Genomic DNA, 18,612 nt, shown 5'->3' with positions numbered 1-18,612 from the left:
GCTTCTAGATTAGGATAGTGGCATTTTACATTCCCTATATACCTGTTTTTGCTCTGATATAAAAGATTACAGAGGGTGCAAGTTCACTAGGATTTCTAGTAATGTTAGTAAGCACACAGCAATCCATGTCGCTAAAAAAAACAAAAGGCTGTATTCCAGCCTTTTGAACATGTACAAGCAGACAGAGTTTTTATCCTTAAGATACCAGTGCATTCAAACCTCCCTGAAATACATCACATTCCTAGAAACATCATCCTAATATGAGAAATACTGAAACATCATTAGTCATTTTGGAAGCCCAGCAGCCTGACCTACTCCATCTAAACTGACACAGCTGCTGTGACAGTAATGAGGAAATGCCACAAATAACAACCATTCTTGGGCATCCAATTCTGCCTACTAACCACAGCATGAAACACATGATCATTTTAACATCATTGTTAAATCCATATTTAGACTATTCTCTTAAATTGACTGTGCTTCTTTCTTATTCATTAGGTAAACAGTTTCACTAACACAACAGAAATCTTTTTTAAGTATTCAAGTCCTGTCTGTCTCCAGCAACATTGTCCACATTTTATCAAGTAAATTGAAAGCTAAGAAAGGTCCTTTAACTGTCTTCTGCAATTACACTCACCTATCAGGGAAAGTAGGTGTCTTAGAGGGGCATTGCAAGTACTGCTTAAATCGAAGCTCAAATGCTTGCCCTATGGTGCTGATGACATCCTGGGCCAAGCCATCACAGCATTCCAATATATGGCAAGCTAAATGAAAAAGATTGACACATGCAAATCACTGCTTATGCCATGGTGGGATGCAATGACCTATGACTAAACACTTGCATGTCAAACTTAGTTGCCCTATTAGTGATGTGCACATTTCAATAAAACCCAATTCTGACACAGTGAATTTCAGGCAATCACAACTTTTTAAAGGTTACATAAAATTGCAACGATGTGTAACTGCTATAGACAAGGTTACAAATCTGTTCCACTATTTTGACAAGCCTACAAACAGAAAAAAACCTCAAAATTTCACTTGTTATTACCTGAAAGAAATAGATTATATAAGAATTCTAAGTTTTAAATTGAAATTACAAAAATATTAATACATGATAATAACAATAAAAGCTTTATTTGTTTTCCTCAGTTTAGTTACTTCACTTTCATGTCTAATCACCCCAAGTTCACAAGCTGCTCTCTTTTCCCAAATTACAGTCTGAGGATAAGTACATCCACATGTACTTTCTAGATAATGTTCCCTGATCTTATTCCAGGAATACAGAGGTTGGTACCTTTTCCTGCTTGTTTGCTTGGAGACACTCCCAGTAAACTGCAGGGTTGCTGAGGAGTGCAGAGCCAGCAATCTGATTAACTCTAGCATTTCCCTATGTGCAACCTCTCTGAATCCTCTGCAACAGAGGCAGTAGAGGGGGAGACAGCAACAAAAGTTCTCTTCCTACAGATGGCTGAGAAACCTTTATAAGCCGTCTGAGCAGCCAAATCTGTCCTCGTTTTAAATCAGAGAATGGTTTGGAGGTCCATCATATGCGAAAACACAAAGAGGTGAACTTGTGAACTGAACATTGCAGGACTACAGATGGTGCTAAGAGGTGGAAGCCAAAGATCTCAATGAACAACATCTCAGTCATATCCAGAGAAGCCCAGGTGAGTTATTTTTCCATACTCAGAGTAGGACAAGCATATTGTCTACTGACTATAGCCTGCATTGGATTTCAAACTGGTTCTTTCCCAAGTACTGCCAGAGGAAAGTGGGCTCTTGTTCAAAGTCAGTGATTTGTTGTGTCAGCAACAGGGCTTGCCAGAACCCCTGACTACTTTAATAACCTGAATATAAACACTTCAGCTGAAAAACTGCATTTTAATACATGCCCAGTGTCCAAATCACTGGAACCAAGTGCATTGGATGCCAGTGTCCTACAAATAAGGGTTGACCATGACATTTAGTCAGAGTAATACAGGGAGACTAGGTAGGTTTAGATATTATTTTTTCAGAGGCTGAAATATTGGTTAGGCTTCTGAAGAGGCCAGAATAAAGGGCTAAGGAACCTGCAGCTGTGCAAGTAGGGAATGTCTGCTGTCTCCTCCCCAGCAGCAACAGCAGCAGCAGGATCTCATTCAGCATGAGATGGCATCGGTCACAGTGCCAAACAGATACAGTGGTCTCTTCTTACCTTAGAGCATCTGCTATGCCAACCAGCAAGCTGAAATGTCTCGTCCAGGGAAAATGCCCCCAGCTGCATGTTGAAAGTGGATTCAGCAGACAAACCCAGGACCCCCATCTGTCTAAAGATGGGTAGACATCCCTGACTAGCAGTGAAGTGTTTGTATTTTTACACCCTCTGCAACACTGCTGTTGGCTTTGAACAATCAGCCCCCGTGGAAGGTGCACAGGTGCACTCTGAAAATGTGGACCAAAAGTGGTTAGGCCAAACAAAGCTAAAATGTTTGCACTCTATAACTAAAGTGCAAATTTAAAGAGGCGACATCGCTCACTGCTAAACCTTTCTGGAGCTGAAATGAGGCATGAGTCATTAAGTAGTTTCAGTAGGTGACATAATGAGTAACCTGTTTCCTTGGATACGTGAATGGACTTTCAGCAGGTAGGAGATATGCTTCTTGTAAAAGGATGAGAAGGTTTGGCTCACACAGAGATGATTTCTTGTGAATGTTACAGCAGAAAATAGACAGCCTTTAGCTTGCTAGATCCAGAATGCAAAGCACGAAGACAGCTTTTCCATTCTTGGGAAGAAATGAGTCTAACATGTAAGCTATACTACAGCATTGGTGGTAGGGTAGCGTCACTAACCGCAGCAGTAACATTTTCACTAGATGCAGATGTAAAGACAAATTCCCTTTTAAAGTAATTTACAGATAACACAAAGAATGACAGAACACCAAGTGAAAGAGGGCAATTCAGGTCCCTTGGTAAATTACATCCTTTTAAAGAATGTGTTTTAATACAGGTGGCATACAAAGACTGATCTGCAAACCACTGATGTATACACACAAGTGGGAAAGCACCTGTGGGAAAGCTATAGTGCTGAAGGCTTAAAGATCACAGTGTGAAAGAATTTCACATGAGGCAACAGTGTTTCACTGCAGCAGAAAGGGCTTAGGAGGAACCAGCCTACAAAGAGGACAAGAGCAGGAAAAATAGGAAGGTGCATTCTCTGCTATAGTGGCAGCCTCTGTTATGCAGGTATCACATACCTTTTTAAAACAACTGCAGGAAGATGAAGGAAGAAAGTACAGAAATTTTCTGAAGGATGGAGGATGTGCACTGCAGCTGGAGTGCTACAATCTGTCAATGTTTTCCTAAAGAAATCTAAATTACTTCACCTGAATACACCAAAGGAAGACAACGATATCAGGTGCTCAGATGACTCCTCTGTCTAGGATAGCCTAGCTCAAAGTCACAGGAAGCTTAGGATAAGCACATTCAATGTAAGATAGAAGGAACACAGTACAGGAAGAATTGAGTGCAGAAGGAACAGGGTGTACAAAATCCACCCATGGGGACAGAAAACAGAGCACAGGGCTTCTCCAAACCCTACAGAGCAAATATCTGATCCACAGTGCTAGCCCCTACATTGACTGAGATCTCTCAGAGCAACTAAATCAGTCTTGGATTTAGCAGAAGGATACTGCTAAAGCAGGTGGGCTGGAGAACAGCTCTGCACTGTGGATTCCATGGTCTGGCACTGGAGCCTCTACAACAGGGGACACATGATGTTGTAATGTCACAAGCATTGCAAAGAACTGGACTATTCCCTACCTCCCTCTCCCTTTAAGTTTTGTAGGTATTTCACTTATGTTCAGCATATTAGTATGCTTAGTCCAGGTATTATTTATGAACGAATACTCTCAAGCCTGGACATCTCTACACATGGACACAGCAGATTCTTCAGGTATCATTAAAGATGGCTCCATATGGAAGCTACCTGATTGATTGTGCCAACGGTAAGGTGGGCAGCTGAGGGTTTGCAGGATTGGCATTTTGGAGTTAAAGTGCCTGAATTCTCCAGAAATCCTGTTGGAAGTACTTAATTTCCTATTATTTATTTGTTTGTTTGTTTGTTTGTTTGTTTGTTTGTTTATTGGGTTAATCTGCTCTTCTCTCTCTATGATCTATGAATAGTAAATAGATTCTCAGGTACATTGCAAAATTCTTTGCATGTTGCACTAAAACCTACTGAACACAATCAACCAGTAGGTCCCTCTCCCTGACAGATTGTTACTAAAGCAGTACAACCTTGAGTAAAACTTCACTGAGAAAGAGAATTTCAGCAAGCTGGCTCAAAAGCTAGCTATTTGATAAAGAATTTGATTCTGTCAAAAAGAGTTAGGCTTGTACTGGGAAGACCTAACAGATTCAGCTGCCTCATCAGATGACTTTATCAGAAGACTGCTTAGTTCTTACACAGTAGTTGGGTGTAGGTAGAAATTGGCTGGTGCCTAGAAGCTCACACAGCCAAGTAAGGCAAGTGTTTGATTTAAGAGATGAAGAGAATCAAAAAGATATTTGGGTATGAACTAGCGGCAAGACCTGTTTATTCCAAGCTTGAGAAACAAACTGCTGCTTCTTATTGCTACACAAACTTTCCATGCCTCTGTCAAAGGCAATCCTTTGATTCTACATTTATTTTTTTCAGGGTAGGAAATATAAAGGTGGGGGGGTGAAATCTGACCTAAGCCATGAATAATTACTGTTTCTTAAAGGAAAAATAGACATCAAATAGATATTTCAAACTTACCTCTACGATTAACAGGATCCTTAGCTACATATGCAATATAGTCTGAAGTATCCTGTCAAAAAATTAAGAAATCTACAATGAATGCAAAAACATATTTGTACTGATTACAGCAAAACATCACAGTCCAGAGTACATACAGTCCTGTGGGCAGAGCCCCAATGACATATTTTGCTCTACAGATGCATGGTGCTTAAACCTCATATAAAAGTTTGTGGGTTTTGATACTAATTGTACCACTTTCCTTTTTAGAGAATGTAAAATCCAGCAGAATTTTAAAATCTCTTCCATCAATTAAACAAACTCAGTAGGATTTGGCCCAGGCCTCATTTAGGAGGGAGTAGAATTACAAGTTCCTATCTTCAAACTACCGAGAGATTTTGGTTCATAAGATGAATAATCATCTGGTTCCGTGGCAGAAAGAGTGGGAGTAACAGCGCTGCTCCTCAAAAATACTGAGCAATGGCATTTATTCATGTGTGACAAGCAGGTGCTCACTTTACTGACTGCAGTGCCATATGGCACAGAGGTGCTCAGCCCCTGCTTGGCTCTGACAAGCAGTATCCCTGGACGCCCTCCCCAGCCCTTGCCACATGCCTGGTGGATTTTCTGGCAAGAACACACAGACATCTTCGGTTTTGTTTTTTTTTCTTCCTCTGCTGCCACCCCTATGTTCCTGAGCATAAGTTGTGCAGACTTCTATAATTATGTGGATGAAACAGAAAGGCCTGGGTTTCTGGGAAACTCTCAGGCCTGCTGATATATCTGGAAAATGCCATATTGCCTTGATGCAATCAGGAAGCCCTGGTTAGATCTGGTGTTTCCTGACATGCCTGGCTAGTCAGATATAGCTAAACCCAAGGGATATTCTGGATACATTATATATGCCTGCGTAAATCTACCCAAAGCCTTTTCAGGTGACTGATCCAAGATCATTGCCTGTTACACCAAGATCTAATGTCACAATAAATATCAATCTTCAGCTAAAAGATAGACTTCTTCAGCACAGCTTTTTCTAGTCAAGCGCACACACCACCACCAGCCACCCGAAACAAATCACTGTTCTGAATGTCCATACAATTTCCTCCCTAAGGAGAAAGCAAGGGAAATGAAGAAGAACAGTTATGGTTTCTGGCGACAGATGTGTAACCATGTCACTTAATGCATCGTTGGAAGGCACTCAGACACAGCAGCAATAAGGCTGGTCTTTTAAAAAAGCATAGCCCTACCATTTTGTCTCATAATTTCTTACACATCCTCTGGCACAGTATCTGGGCAGTGACTACAGTGGAAATAAGGATGCATATCAACAAGTAAGGGAAAACAAAGGTGACTATGTCTGTAGTAGCAAATAATACAGAGCTCTTGTCTCACTGTCCTGGTTTCTTGCAGCATGCCCTGAAACTCAGCACATGCTTGGCATTGATCCCAAGAGACCACTACAAGGGAAGAGAGTGAATGTGTGGGTGCAAATTGCACTATGTTATTTATTTCAGGGCCAGAAAGACTAGAAAATGGGCCACAGATCAATTTATTTACTACTTCAGGCATAGCTAATGGATACATTTATGCCTGAGTAAATCATAGATCTATCTCAAAGCTAGAGTGGGTGTGACAGTCTGAAAACACCTACTTATTTCATTTAAAGCTCTGAGATTCAAGCTGACTATGACAAACCATTCAGGACCTAAGGTGGGCACATTTCAGTGTGGCTAAGTTATAAGACCCCCATCCAAAAACTATACAGGAATTGGCTGACGCAACAAAATGATCCTTGACACTCAAGGACTGAAAACCAGCATGAATGAGCTAAAATTTTCAGCCTAAAGACATTGCATTGTGGTATTAAAATTTGGAGGCATTGCTGAAACCAAAAAACTATTGCCTTCAGGGACCTCTGAGAGACCTGCATCTTAGACTTTATTAGTTTCTCCTCTCCAAAATTTCAGCAAGTATCTCCAAAAACAGATGTCTTGTCTGGCAGCCTGGAAACAGCCACCTGAAATTACTGTGGAGAAAAATTGTTTAGTGTCTCATAGGAGGGGCTGAAGAGAGCTAAAGTGGATTGGGAACACAGCCTTGGGAGTGAAATAAAAATGGTTCTGAAATGGTGTGTAAAAGGATTTGGTAGGGAGATTTTTAAGCTCCCATATACTGACACAGCCAGAAACCGACTCATTGCAAAAGTATATGTGGTATTCAAACCCTTCTCCAGGACTGTGGAACAGTTTTCCAGGGGTTATATTTTGAATAATATAATTAATGGTGAGGGAGTCAGAGGAAGGTTGTAAAGCTAGTTGCTGGGAGGCAGATATCCAGAGCAGAAAGGTTGATGGTGTAGAGAAGTAAGAGTAAGCTTACCTCCTAATAAACCAAACCTCAAAGAAACTTCAAAATAAGGTAATTACTTCCTGAAGAAAGATGGGCACAGATCTAGCTTCCGAGGTCACTATGGGTTTTCTCCATCCAGTTTAAAACTCATATAAGGAGATAAATTAAAATTTCTATAAGGAGATAAATTTATGGTCTGGAGGTCAGCTGTGTGGTTGGGATATGCAGTTTGGTGGTTGCAGTCCACTACCAAGTGGAAATCATTAAGGATTGATGAAAGTTACATCTAGATGGCTCCTAGATGAGTTAATAAAGCTGTGAGCTAAATCACATCCTTGCATTTTGTCATCTTCTATGTGCACCCAGGACAAAGGAACTAGCTGCTTTTTGTACAAGATTTTGGTTTAAAGTTGTTCCTTACTAGACCAGAGATAAGCTTGTAGAAAAATATTAGATACTCATACTACTTTCCTTCTCCCAACACCAGAATGAATTCATGCAGTAGTCTTACTGGGAACACAAATTAGTAATTTCACTGTACCTTGCAGGCTCCCTTGCACCATGCAATTTTATTTCTTTGGTAGACCACTGATTCAGTAGAGAGATTTTTCTCTCTCTAAAACATTTGGAAAAGCTTGCTTTACTCCAAATCCAGAACTCTACTGCTGTTCCTCTCCTCTTTCCTGGTAAATCATTTCATCAGTGGGCAGTGTGAAATGGTGTTTCCAGGACCTACCATTTGGGATGGCAGATGGGCAGCAAAGAATCTTCTTACGGAGGCAGGGAACTGTGCTAATCACTCCTCTGCCCACTTCAGGAATTGTTCATTTACAGCATCCATTGCAATCTGTTGTGTTTCAAAGCTGCTGTTGATCCATTTTTTGTTCCCGAAATTATTGTGATATTTTGTCCTTTTCCCTTCTGTAATTGTACTGAGCTCAGCAAAGCTATACTAAGACTGAAATTTGCCTTTATGTTTTCTGATAATAGCAAAAGGAACAGAGAAAGCAGCAAGCTTCTTCACCTTAAGAGAGCTGAACTGAGAGAATTAACTCACAAAGCAGGCTAGAAATTGCCTTAACTGTAGTACATGACTGACATATGCCAGATAATCACATGATGGATAAAAAAAGGTACTCATTCAATTAATCTAACTTTAAAAGCTTTCAAACCTCTAAGGTAAAAGGTGAGCACTGACACTAATTTATATTTTTCCCCTTGCTTCCCATTATTAGTATACCTTTGGATGAATAGCCTATAAAAATACGGAAAAGCACAATGAGCAGGAATCTTCCCTTTGATATAAATGAATAAAATTTGTAGGTGTATCTAAAAGCTTTGCAAAACAGAAAAGAAAGATCTGTGCTTTTCCTGAAAGCCTGTCTTCCAGCTGCATGACTGTAGCAAATATACCTGCAGGCAGAATTTAGCAGTCTTCTCAATGCACACAGTTGAGAAGAAAAAAAAAAAAAAAAAGAAAAGCATGCATTACTATAAATACTATATATACTATAAATATAGCTGCAACATGTTCTATTACTGTAGCAAGTGCAAGAGAGAAAACAGGATAAAAATCCATACTATGCCCATATCACTGTTCTGCATTACCCTGAAGAAAAAAAGCCCTGCTTATCAGTTATATATGAATATTATGAATGAATGGTTACTATATGATTGCTTATGAATGCTATGAATGCTTGTCAGCTATTCCCCCCAAAGAGTGCTTGATGGCAACAATCAAGAAAAAATTATGAAAGAAGAAACAGGAGCTCCTGTGGTTGTATTTTTCTTTAGGTAAGGTATGCCTCAAACTTTGTCACAGGGTCCTCATAAAGCAGTGTCTGTGGGGGAGAAGGCTTTAGAGAAATGCTTACCGGATCACCTCCAGACGCAAAGGAGATAGATTGCATATGGTGATTTGCTATGATCTGTGTGGATCAGAAAGAACAAGGGTGAGTCAGATGGGTTTCTTACAGTTTGCAATTTTGATTTCTTTTTTTTCACTCGTATGCTGGTGAAATTCCAAAATCAAGATCAAAATTACATACAAGGACTTCAAAGCATAGCATGATAATACAAACAAACTTAGGGATGAATGTATCTCTTCTGATGTTCTTTAAAATGTATCAGGACACTGCAAGATTGCTAAATGTACTCAGAACTCCAGTAAATCATACAGACCTGTCTGAGACTGTCTTTAGAGAAATTTTAATCTGCTAAAACTCACCTTCTTTATTACAGATAATGATGAATGGAACAAAACGTCCTATTCATCAAACCATTTTTCTGTTGATGCCACTCTGGTGAAATCAATGAAACCATGCCAACCTGTACACCAGCTAAGGTTCCTAACATTGCATACAGCACCTACTGGTCGTTTTATGTTTCAAACATCAACATGTTTACAATATGCAAACAGAATTTTGAATCTAGCTGTAGTGTAGCACACAAATTCATAGGCACACTCCAGGGCATTTGAAATTCAAATTGCTTATGTACAGTTTGAACTAATATGAAGAGACAATTTGTCCTGAACCTCTAATAAAAGCGGGACATCTCTGCTATTCTGAGAATTAACTTTAATATATCTTTTAATATTGAAATAATGTAACTACCAAGAAAGAAAAGGTCATTTGAAAGAAATATTCACTTTAGATTTGAGTCACAGAAGCCATACCAAGGAATTCATCCTGGATGGGACAGGCCCCTGTTTAGTGCCTCAGAGAATCTGACAATAGAATTAGGATCTTGATTCTTCACTTTTGAGAGGGAACCACATACAAGAAAACATTCTGGGAAAAAAAAATAGGCTAGAAAAATATTCTCCAAGCTGTTTTTCCTAACCTTCTTCTTAAAGACTTGAACTATCAATTACCTTCTTTAGAAAGAAAAAAGCCTGGCAGGACTTTCTCTGGATCTTGCTGCTTCACTAAGTAGAGAGAGGTGACTACTATTTGTAGTGTCTCTTTTATGTAAAGGGCACTTCATTTTCAATAGCCCTGCTTGTTCCACAAGAGCCTCCAAAGATGTGGTTAGTTTTTAAGTGTACACTGGTAAATTAGTGTTCTGTTACTCAGCAGTAAGGATTTCCTTCCCTTTTTCCCCTTTTAGAAGTAACAATAGAATATATAGTACATAGAATACATATTGAATGTAGAATATCCTAACAATAGAACTCAACTAGTGAAGTTCTGTTTCACAATTTCTTACTATCACTATTTGACTTGTGCAAATAACCTAATCTTTTTTTTCAGCACATAAAAGAAATATTATTTCAGATTGTCACTAAACTAATATTTTCCAAATTTTAAGGAAGCTGAAAATGCTTGAAATCATTAGTTCAAGTCAGGCATTTTTTGAATTCCACAGCTAATTTAGTTTGAGGTAGAGGTATTCCCACCTCACCTCCACCAATACCAAAATATTGAAAACAGACACAGTAAACTATCATTGCCTTGCATTGCTTAAAATAAAACAATTCGCTAATGTTGGCGAATAGTTTGGAAATCTTTCAATCTACACCAATCTTTATTTTAAAGAAATAAGCAAAACAAAATCATTTCCCACTCATCCCTGCTAAATATGTTCTCAGAACCACTGTTCAGGAGGACATGCCATTGCTTTCCTTCTACCACAAGGGCCAACCACTCTGTTTTGTCTTTTCTTTTCTTTCCTTCCAGATCTGCCAGGAAAAAGAGGCTATTACAGAAGTTCATGGCTATCCTCCTTTGTGGGGTTTCAAAGGGCAAAGCTGCTGGGCCATGCTTATCTGCAAATCAAATCCTTGGCAAAAGCAGGAAACTGGGGAGGCCACAGCCAGACTAGGGATCTCTGAGAAACCAGACGATTCCCAGGCCTGCAGCACCCAGAAGAATCTACCTCGAAAAGAATGATATGAGAGACAGGTGAATCGTTTTGTCAATTCAGAGAAAAGGCAAAACGTGGGGGATGAGTCTTTCCTGAAATTAATGAGTTTAACTACATTTCTGCCCCAGCATTGGCTGATGACAAGCTAACTTTCAGGGTTTGGCACTTCCTTAGCAGAGCTAATTAACATCAAGTTCTTCTGCTTCCAGTGGGGGTAACTGTCCTTATGAAAACCACTGCTTCTATAGTCAGCAGTCAGGCTACAGACTGCTGCAGCCAGAGACAGCACTGTGCCCACAGTCTCAGTACTCCCTGCAGAGGACCCTGATGTTCTCTAAATAAGGATGAGAGTGAAGATTCACCAATGAAAACACGGTAACGATCAGCAAGCTTTTTAATAGACAGAGTACACATTCTTTCTTATTTTTTAACCCTGAGGCCCCAAAGGACACTAGGAATTTTACTTTTCTCCCTCTCTGTCTGTATCTGGGCAGAAAGTTGCACGCCCTAACGCAATATGTGGTTCACAGCAAATAGCACAGCAGTGACTACGCATGTCTGTCTGGTTCCTCTTTATATATACCCTGAGCAAGGATTTTTCTCGTCTCATACATCATTCACAAACCACTGCAGTGATTCCCCAAAGTCTGTCTGTACCTTCTGCACAGTGAAGAAGAAGAAATGAGCTACTTTTAAAAGGCTGCCTTGTCTCTCTAAAAGATTGGCCTTTCACTGCACTGCAAAATCCCTGAGGCTGTATTTTTAGCAGCAACCCTGGGAACAGTTTGTCCTTTAAATGGGAAGAAAACAATAAAATTGGGGCTGTACATTCAGTATTTTAGTTGTTGCTCCAAGCACATCTGTTTGACCACTCTGAAAGTTAGTAATTTTATTCAATAAGAACTCTCACAACCAGAGAATTATATTTCACATCATAGGTCTTTTAAGAGCAAAACTGATCTACCTGAAATATGGCAAGAGGAGAATAATTCATCAAAGTTGTTTGAATAGTGAAATAAGCTGACTTCCACTATGATTATATTTTGGGTTCATTCATTTTATGACATTATTGAGGAATAATAACTTTGAGCAACTGAGTATTTGGCAGACAGCAAATAATTGTGCAGCTGGCTGTTCATCAAAAGCCTCACAAATTAATACAGAAGTTACACTCACCTGTTTTGTATCTGGATTCATTAGATTTAAGCTGCTGGTGGAGATATTCAACATTATGCTCGTTCCTGCAAACTGAAGATTGCTCTTTCCCAAGATGCTAGAAAGAACTTTGCTTGGTGGCTGTGAGGAGGGGGGGAAAAAGCAGATTTTTGTTCTCTGATTTTTTTAAATGACCTTCACTATACGCAGGGTTAGTGATGATCTTAAAGGCTTCTAAAACGCTTATGGTTTCCCAAAGATCATTTAATTGCAACAGCTGTTTTCCTCCAGAAATTATTTCTTATTTATACTACTACTACTACTACTACTACTACAACTACTTCTACTATTAATAATAATGATAGCAAGAACTATCCAAACAGTTCTTCATCTACTCTTGGTCAAGAAAACTAGGGGTTTTGTGAGACAGCACAATTTTATCTTCACTAAAGGACCAAGTAAGTAGATTAAGATCAATGCTTTCAGTCAGTGTCTTAAAATGACAGTGTTCTTGTAATATATAAATATAGCTTCCACTCTCGAATTGAAACCTCTTGTTTGCTCTAGATCTACTGACTGTTCTACCCCCTTGCCACATGTAAAATGGGACTTCAGTGATACCGATGGAATGCTCACAAAATGGGATACATAATGTTATGGACTAGGTGATCTCCAGAGGTCCCTTCCAACCCAAACCATTATATGACTTTACTTGTGGACTTCAGAGTAGGTAAAAGCCAGATGTAGAGAAATAAAACCTCTTTATGCTGGGGTAAAACATGTATCTAAGAATTGTCAGAGAGTAAGTCTAAGAATGTAGTAGATGTAATACTATTGATAACTTTTATCGGCATTTCACCAGCTCTTAGGAGGCTTTGTAGCAATAGAAGTTATGCTGTCGAAGAAAATTCACAAACTTCTCACCTTTGACAGCTATGGGGAACCACACAGCTGCATGAGAGCAGCCTTATTCAAGTAACCACAGCCTGAAAAAAATCATGCTGCCCAGCAGTAGCAGACCAAGTCCTCTAACTTGCTCTAGTTGCACTGGTGAATATTCATGCTGGTTCTAATTTTATATTAGAATATAAAAGCAAAATTACTGGAGACAGTGTTCTTCTGCCACTACGTTTGCATTTGTCCTAAACTGCCTGCAAGCTTGGATAGTTTTGTTCCTAGTAGGATGGACACACTTGAGCTCCTGTAGTCCTGGAACTTTGCATACATTCAATTTTTCCTTCTATTTAACTGTGTACATACTGCTCCTGCTTACCAGTGCTGCACTATTTCAACATGTTACAGAGCTAGTACTTCATTAACTTCTCTTTTGAACAAACTCCTTTGAATATTCATGTATCTCTTCTTTCTTAATCCTTCATGATTCCTGGGTCATTCCTAAGGATTACCTACTCACAGTGTAGGTAAAGTGTGAAAATTTGGCCTCTGGAATTACATGTCACCTTGCCACTAGTGGCAGAAATATGATCAATGTACAGACCAGCAAAAAACACGTCTTTAACATTTATCTGAAATTTTGTTGCTCTTTTCAATAACAGATAAGCAACATTACTTCCAAAACCTGTACTACAGCAAGGTGTCTCACTAGGCACTTGGAACTCTGTTTAACCTACTTTTTCAATTACATTTTGTGTCATTTTTCTTTTCGAGAAGAAAGATACTTTCATCTTTACTTTCAGATTTAAAATGAAAAGCTGGGCAACCAAGAAATTTGGTGGAGGTGAAACCATAGTCCTAATTTCTAAAATAATTTCCAACTACACTGTGACACATGTCACATATGACTGATTTTTCCAGGATATGATTCTCCATTGCAAACAAGTGGCATTTCATTGCGTGGCAGACCTTTTCCTTCACCTGCCCATTCTCCTTCTGTGCCCAAGAACATACACAAGGGCTATAATTAACTATTTTCCATGCCTCTTCCCTTAGAAATAGCATTACATCCCAGCTTTGCTAGGAGTCCCCTGAAAGAGACATTTGGGAGCCATCAGTGCAGAAGCTGAGCCAAGGCTTCCTCCTGTCCCTCTCTGAGAGGGACTTTAACTCCCAGCACACAAATAAAAATAAAAGCATGGTAATGACGATGTCAGGTACACACTGGACTCACCATCAGTGCTGGGCACTGAGCATCAGCCACAGGTGTTTATGGAAAGAGCATAGGGAGCAAAGGATCACTTCATATTCTCTTTCCATTTCCACAAATCAGTGATTACCAAACTCATTAAATGCCATCAGTAGATCTATCCTTCAATAACAAATCTAGTCACTTTCAAAACTATATATGTTTTGGGCTTCTGCTGTATCTTCCAGAACCTACTTTCATAATTTACTCATTATTTTATGAAAAGACATCCCATTTTTTGGTTTTAAATCTTCCACCTGTAATCTACAAAAGAAAGAAAGAAAGTAAAAGGAGGAGGTTTCCATGGAAGGAACATAAAGTCACAATCTTCATCCTAGATGTATTTATGTTTCCAGATGCCTACAAAAGCAGATCCTGACCAAACGGGCAAGCAACAACATACAGTGAGTAAAAGCAGCCAATACTTTAAATGATCAATCATCTGCAATTCTCAAAGCTGCTTTAAAGTCACCTGCCTGCTGTGCCTGGTCTCCATTGTGCTGAACAGAGAAAATACAGCCAACTGCACTACAAGAAAAAAAATACCTTTCGTTTCTTGAAGGCTCTTTTGGCACCAGGCATGGCTTCACAAACACGACTGATTGCTTCCCTGAAGAGACAGAAAAAAGCTTTATGGCAAAAGAATGTGTGGGTTTCTTCATTATGCTTGAAATCACTGGAACAAAAAGTTTCAACTGTATTTCTGTTCACAAGTGAAGATAGTTAGTGGGTCACTTAGCTTTCCTCTAAAAAAGAAAATGTTTCCTCACACTACTAGAAAGATCTTTTCTCATTGTAAATTAGAATATTGCCCTTAAGAGTATCCACTTGTGTACATTGCTTCACACCTTTTATTTAAAAATAAAAAAGTTTCTTTTAATATGAGAGTTAGAAAGCATCACTTTACTTACTACTATACTAAGCATTTTCCAGTCCGAGCAAAACCACCAGGCTTTAGATAGTATCAGAACCCTAAGGTATTCTTGGTAATACATTTGTTCTACACAGTACATGAGATGTACAACATTTTAATTCATACTAGTTCAATACAGTCTGAGTAGTTTATTAGTGGCCTTATGTTTATATTATAGGGAAAATTATTGCCATCAATATTTTCCTTCAGTTTTTTAACGTTGCTTCATTCTTTCCATAGCACACAGGTTGACTGAAAGAATATATATCAAAAACTAATTTGATGCTATATCCTTTCATAGAAGAGTAATTGTACACCACATAAACTCTTGAAATCATATTGCTCCAAACAAAACTTACAATTCCTTTCAGTATTTAGCAACATTATCTGAATGGTCAACCTGGTCAGTGTTCAGAATTTTTTCCTGTAAATACACAGACCTTCTCTCTGACCAATAGGTATAAGGCATTCATAGCCTTTTCCCATTGCACAATAGAATGGTTTCACAAGAAGAAAAGGTGACTCCAAACCTTGTTTAACTATTTTTAATATGAATTGAAACTAACAGCACATTATATTTAGAATCAAAACCATGCAAATAACACATATTTTTAATGCAAAACCCCCCAAAACTCAAAACCAAACCAACCAACCAAAAAAACCAAACCAGAAAACAACAGAATGGGAAACAATGAACTACAAGCTAAAGAACAGTCAAAATAGTCAAAACCTTGAAATATCATCTGGATAAAGATATAAATGACATTAACTTTATGTCATATCTGTAGATATCAACCACACACAGGATCAACAAGTGAGTCAGGAGGACAATGTCATACACTTGCACCAGCATTCAACTTATAATGGCTCAATAAATGTGGCAGATTATATCAGGTGGCAATCAGTTATTGCTATATAGTTATGCCTTGTGCACTTTTAGCTTGGACCCAATCCAAAGTTTGAATCACCTGGAAGAATCACATTTTATTGGTTTGGGGAGATGGGTGGTGGTAGTAATGAAGCACACCTCAGAGTAGGTTTTACAGCCCTGCCATTCTGAAGAAGTGTGAGATTTATAGCAAGAGATGCTTAAAAAATCTTTCAAGCATACTATCTTTTCTTCAGGTCTAGAGGAGACGTTGATTGTTCTGTAACTTGCCTTATGACTTTTTCCCCCCTACCTACATCTGTTTTTTAGTAAAATTGCCTCTTACTACAAACCCTGCCTTGCATGTGTGCTCAGATCATTACAGCTACAACACCACCCCATTTCATGGTTCAGCACCTGTATTTAATTCCCACCTTTACCACAATGTTTTTTTTACTCAAAAAAAGAGTGTTTTAGTTAAAGTAATTACTAGATTTTCTCACAGAGCAAGTATAAAGCAGTTGGTTTAAATGAACATGTCCGATGCATCTTAGAAATAAAGCACAGCAAGCATCACACCGTGAGCACCATGACACTGAGACAAGGGTTACTCCTGAAAATGTAACCGGGGAAAAGTAAATAGCACGCCTCTCGAGAGAAAAATTCACCAAAAATGCTTTTCTCTGACTCAAGAAAAACAAACAGACATCATCTTTCACAGAGTCATCCTCTCTGGCTACTAAGGTAAAACTTGTGGTTTCCCATCTCTTTCTTCTGCTGAAGCAAATCCTTTGGAGGTGATATAATGGGAAGTACAGGCCAGTGGCAGTCTCCAGCCCACTTCAGTCTTTCAGACCTATGCCTCTTGCTTTATCAGGTATGTCTTAGTTTCCTAGGCATCTTGGCTGTAAGTTGCTCTCACAGAGACATCATCAACACTTGTCACCTCGTTGTCTCTTCCAGTGGTCCAACTGGTGCATTGAGATACCTTGTAGGTTTTCCTTCTCACAGAAATGACTTGGATTTCTCAGATATGTGCTTGAGGGATAAATTAGTCTTATAATTTCCTTTCTCTTCCTATTTGCCCCCATCATCTCTTTCTAGTGGCAGCATGGAACTTAGAGAAAGACAAGGGGATTTTCAGACTGCACTCAACAAAAAATATGTGCAATCTTACTATTTTTCTAGTGCAGGGTTGGCTCTTGTAACAGTTTTGCTACTACCTCTCTTATCTGTCAGCTCCTGATAACCAGACTTTAAGTGTGTTACTCCATAGATTCATCTCACTCAAGGACCTTGTTGATCAAAACTGTCACTTGAGCATAGGAGATGGAACTAGCTGAAAAGGCTGAAGCCCAGGGCAAGGCTTAAGGCAGCCTTGACTACTCCTTGCACACCCTGAGAAAACTTTAAAAAAAAAAAAAGCTTGAAAACCTGGGCTACACATCCTCTCACTCAGTAAAAAAATCACTATACAATTTCCAGCTATCTATCTTCCTTTTGGTAAAATATCTCGGTTTTATAGAACTCAGCGTTCCCAAAGGCTGTGGGAAGACTAGGAGTCTTTGGGTTTTGAACTTCTGTGAATACCGAATGTATTCAAGCAACTGCAGAGTTCAAGCTAACAATACTAGTAGTGAAAATGCTGGGAACTTCAGAAAACATATTCATAGAGCAATTCTGTGTAATCAAGGTCAGAATGTCCTGGCAGCAACTCTTTGCATGCCTGCAACAGAAGGCACAGTACTTTTCCTGCGTGGGAGTTAAGGAGTCTAAAATCAGTATTTGAAGAAAATAAGAAAAAAAAGGACGACTGAACATCTGTTACTGCACTGATATGCATTTATCCAAGGGCCACCAAGATGATTAGAGGGACGGAGCACCTTTCCTATGAGGAGAGGCTGAGAGAATTGGGATTGTTCAGCCTTGAGAAGTGAAGGCTTTAGGGTGAATTAACATGGCCTTCCAGCACCAGAAGGGAGCCTACAAGAAAGGTGAAGCGAGGCTTTTTTACAAGGGCATTTAGTGATAAAAGAGGAGGAATTACTTCAAACTGAAAGGGTAGGTTTAGACAAGATGTTAGGAAGAAATTCTCCACTGTGAGAAAGATGAGGCACTGGAACAGGTTTTCCAGAGAAACTGTGGGTGGCCCATCCCTGGAAGTGTTCAGGGTCAGGTTGGATGAGGCTCTGACCAACCTGGTCCAGGTTGGTATCCCTGCCCATAGCAGGGGGATTGGAACTGAATGGTCTTTAAGGTCCTTTCCAACCCAAGCCATTCTGTGATTCTATGACAGTACTCCGATCCCTCTATCCAGAATATTCTGAATCATTTTGTGGGTGAAGTTGTGCACAGATAGCCAGATAGGCTGGTGATGTGGAAAGGATGGCCTAAAAACTTTTCAGCTTGCATTGCCAGGCAGGACGTAACCTTTTTTTTTTCAGCAAATCAAATTTGCAAATGTTTCAGTGGCACAAACACCTGAGCCACAAATCAAGCCCAGGAACAGGTATTGCCACTAGGCTGAGCGTGCCATCACCTGGCTTGTACATGGAAACACT

The 18,612-nt window shown here is 39.3% G+C and overlaps 1 protein-coding gene across 1 annotated transcript in view; it reads right to left on the bottom strand.

The window, feature by feature from the left end:
• Positions 1-18,612, bottom strand: part of SHC3 (SHC adaptor protein 3) — a 51,895-nt gene that overhangs the window by 8,761 nt on the left and 24,522 nt on the right. The window contains exons 3-7 of the mRNA XM_056514648.1: positions 14,817-14,880; positions 12,149-12,268; positions 8,980-9,033; positions 4,778-4,829; positions 638-764 (exon numbers count right to left, since the gene is read on the bottom strand). Coding sequence (XP_056370623.1) covers positions 638-764; positions 4,778-4,829; positions 8,980-9,033; positions 12,149-12,268; positions 14,817-14,880 — 417 coding nt within the window. The remainder of the gene's footprint in view (positions 1-637; positions 765-4,777; positions 4,830-8,979; positions 9,034-12,148; positions 12,269-14,816; positions 14,881-18,612) is intronic.

The sequence above is a fragment of the Oenanthe melanoleuca genome, chromosome Z (assembly GCF_029582105.1).
Source record: "Oenanthe melanoleuca isolate GR-GAL-2019-014 chromosome Z, OMel1.0, whole genome shotgun sequence".
In the NCBI taxonomy this organism is placed as follows: Eukaryota; Metazoa; Chordata; class Aves; order Passeriformes; family Muscicapidae; genus Oenanthe; species Oenanthe melanoleuca.
The sequence above is the reverse complement of the archived record's forward strand: the minus strand, read 5'-3'. Positions and strand labels throughout refer to the sequence as shown.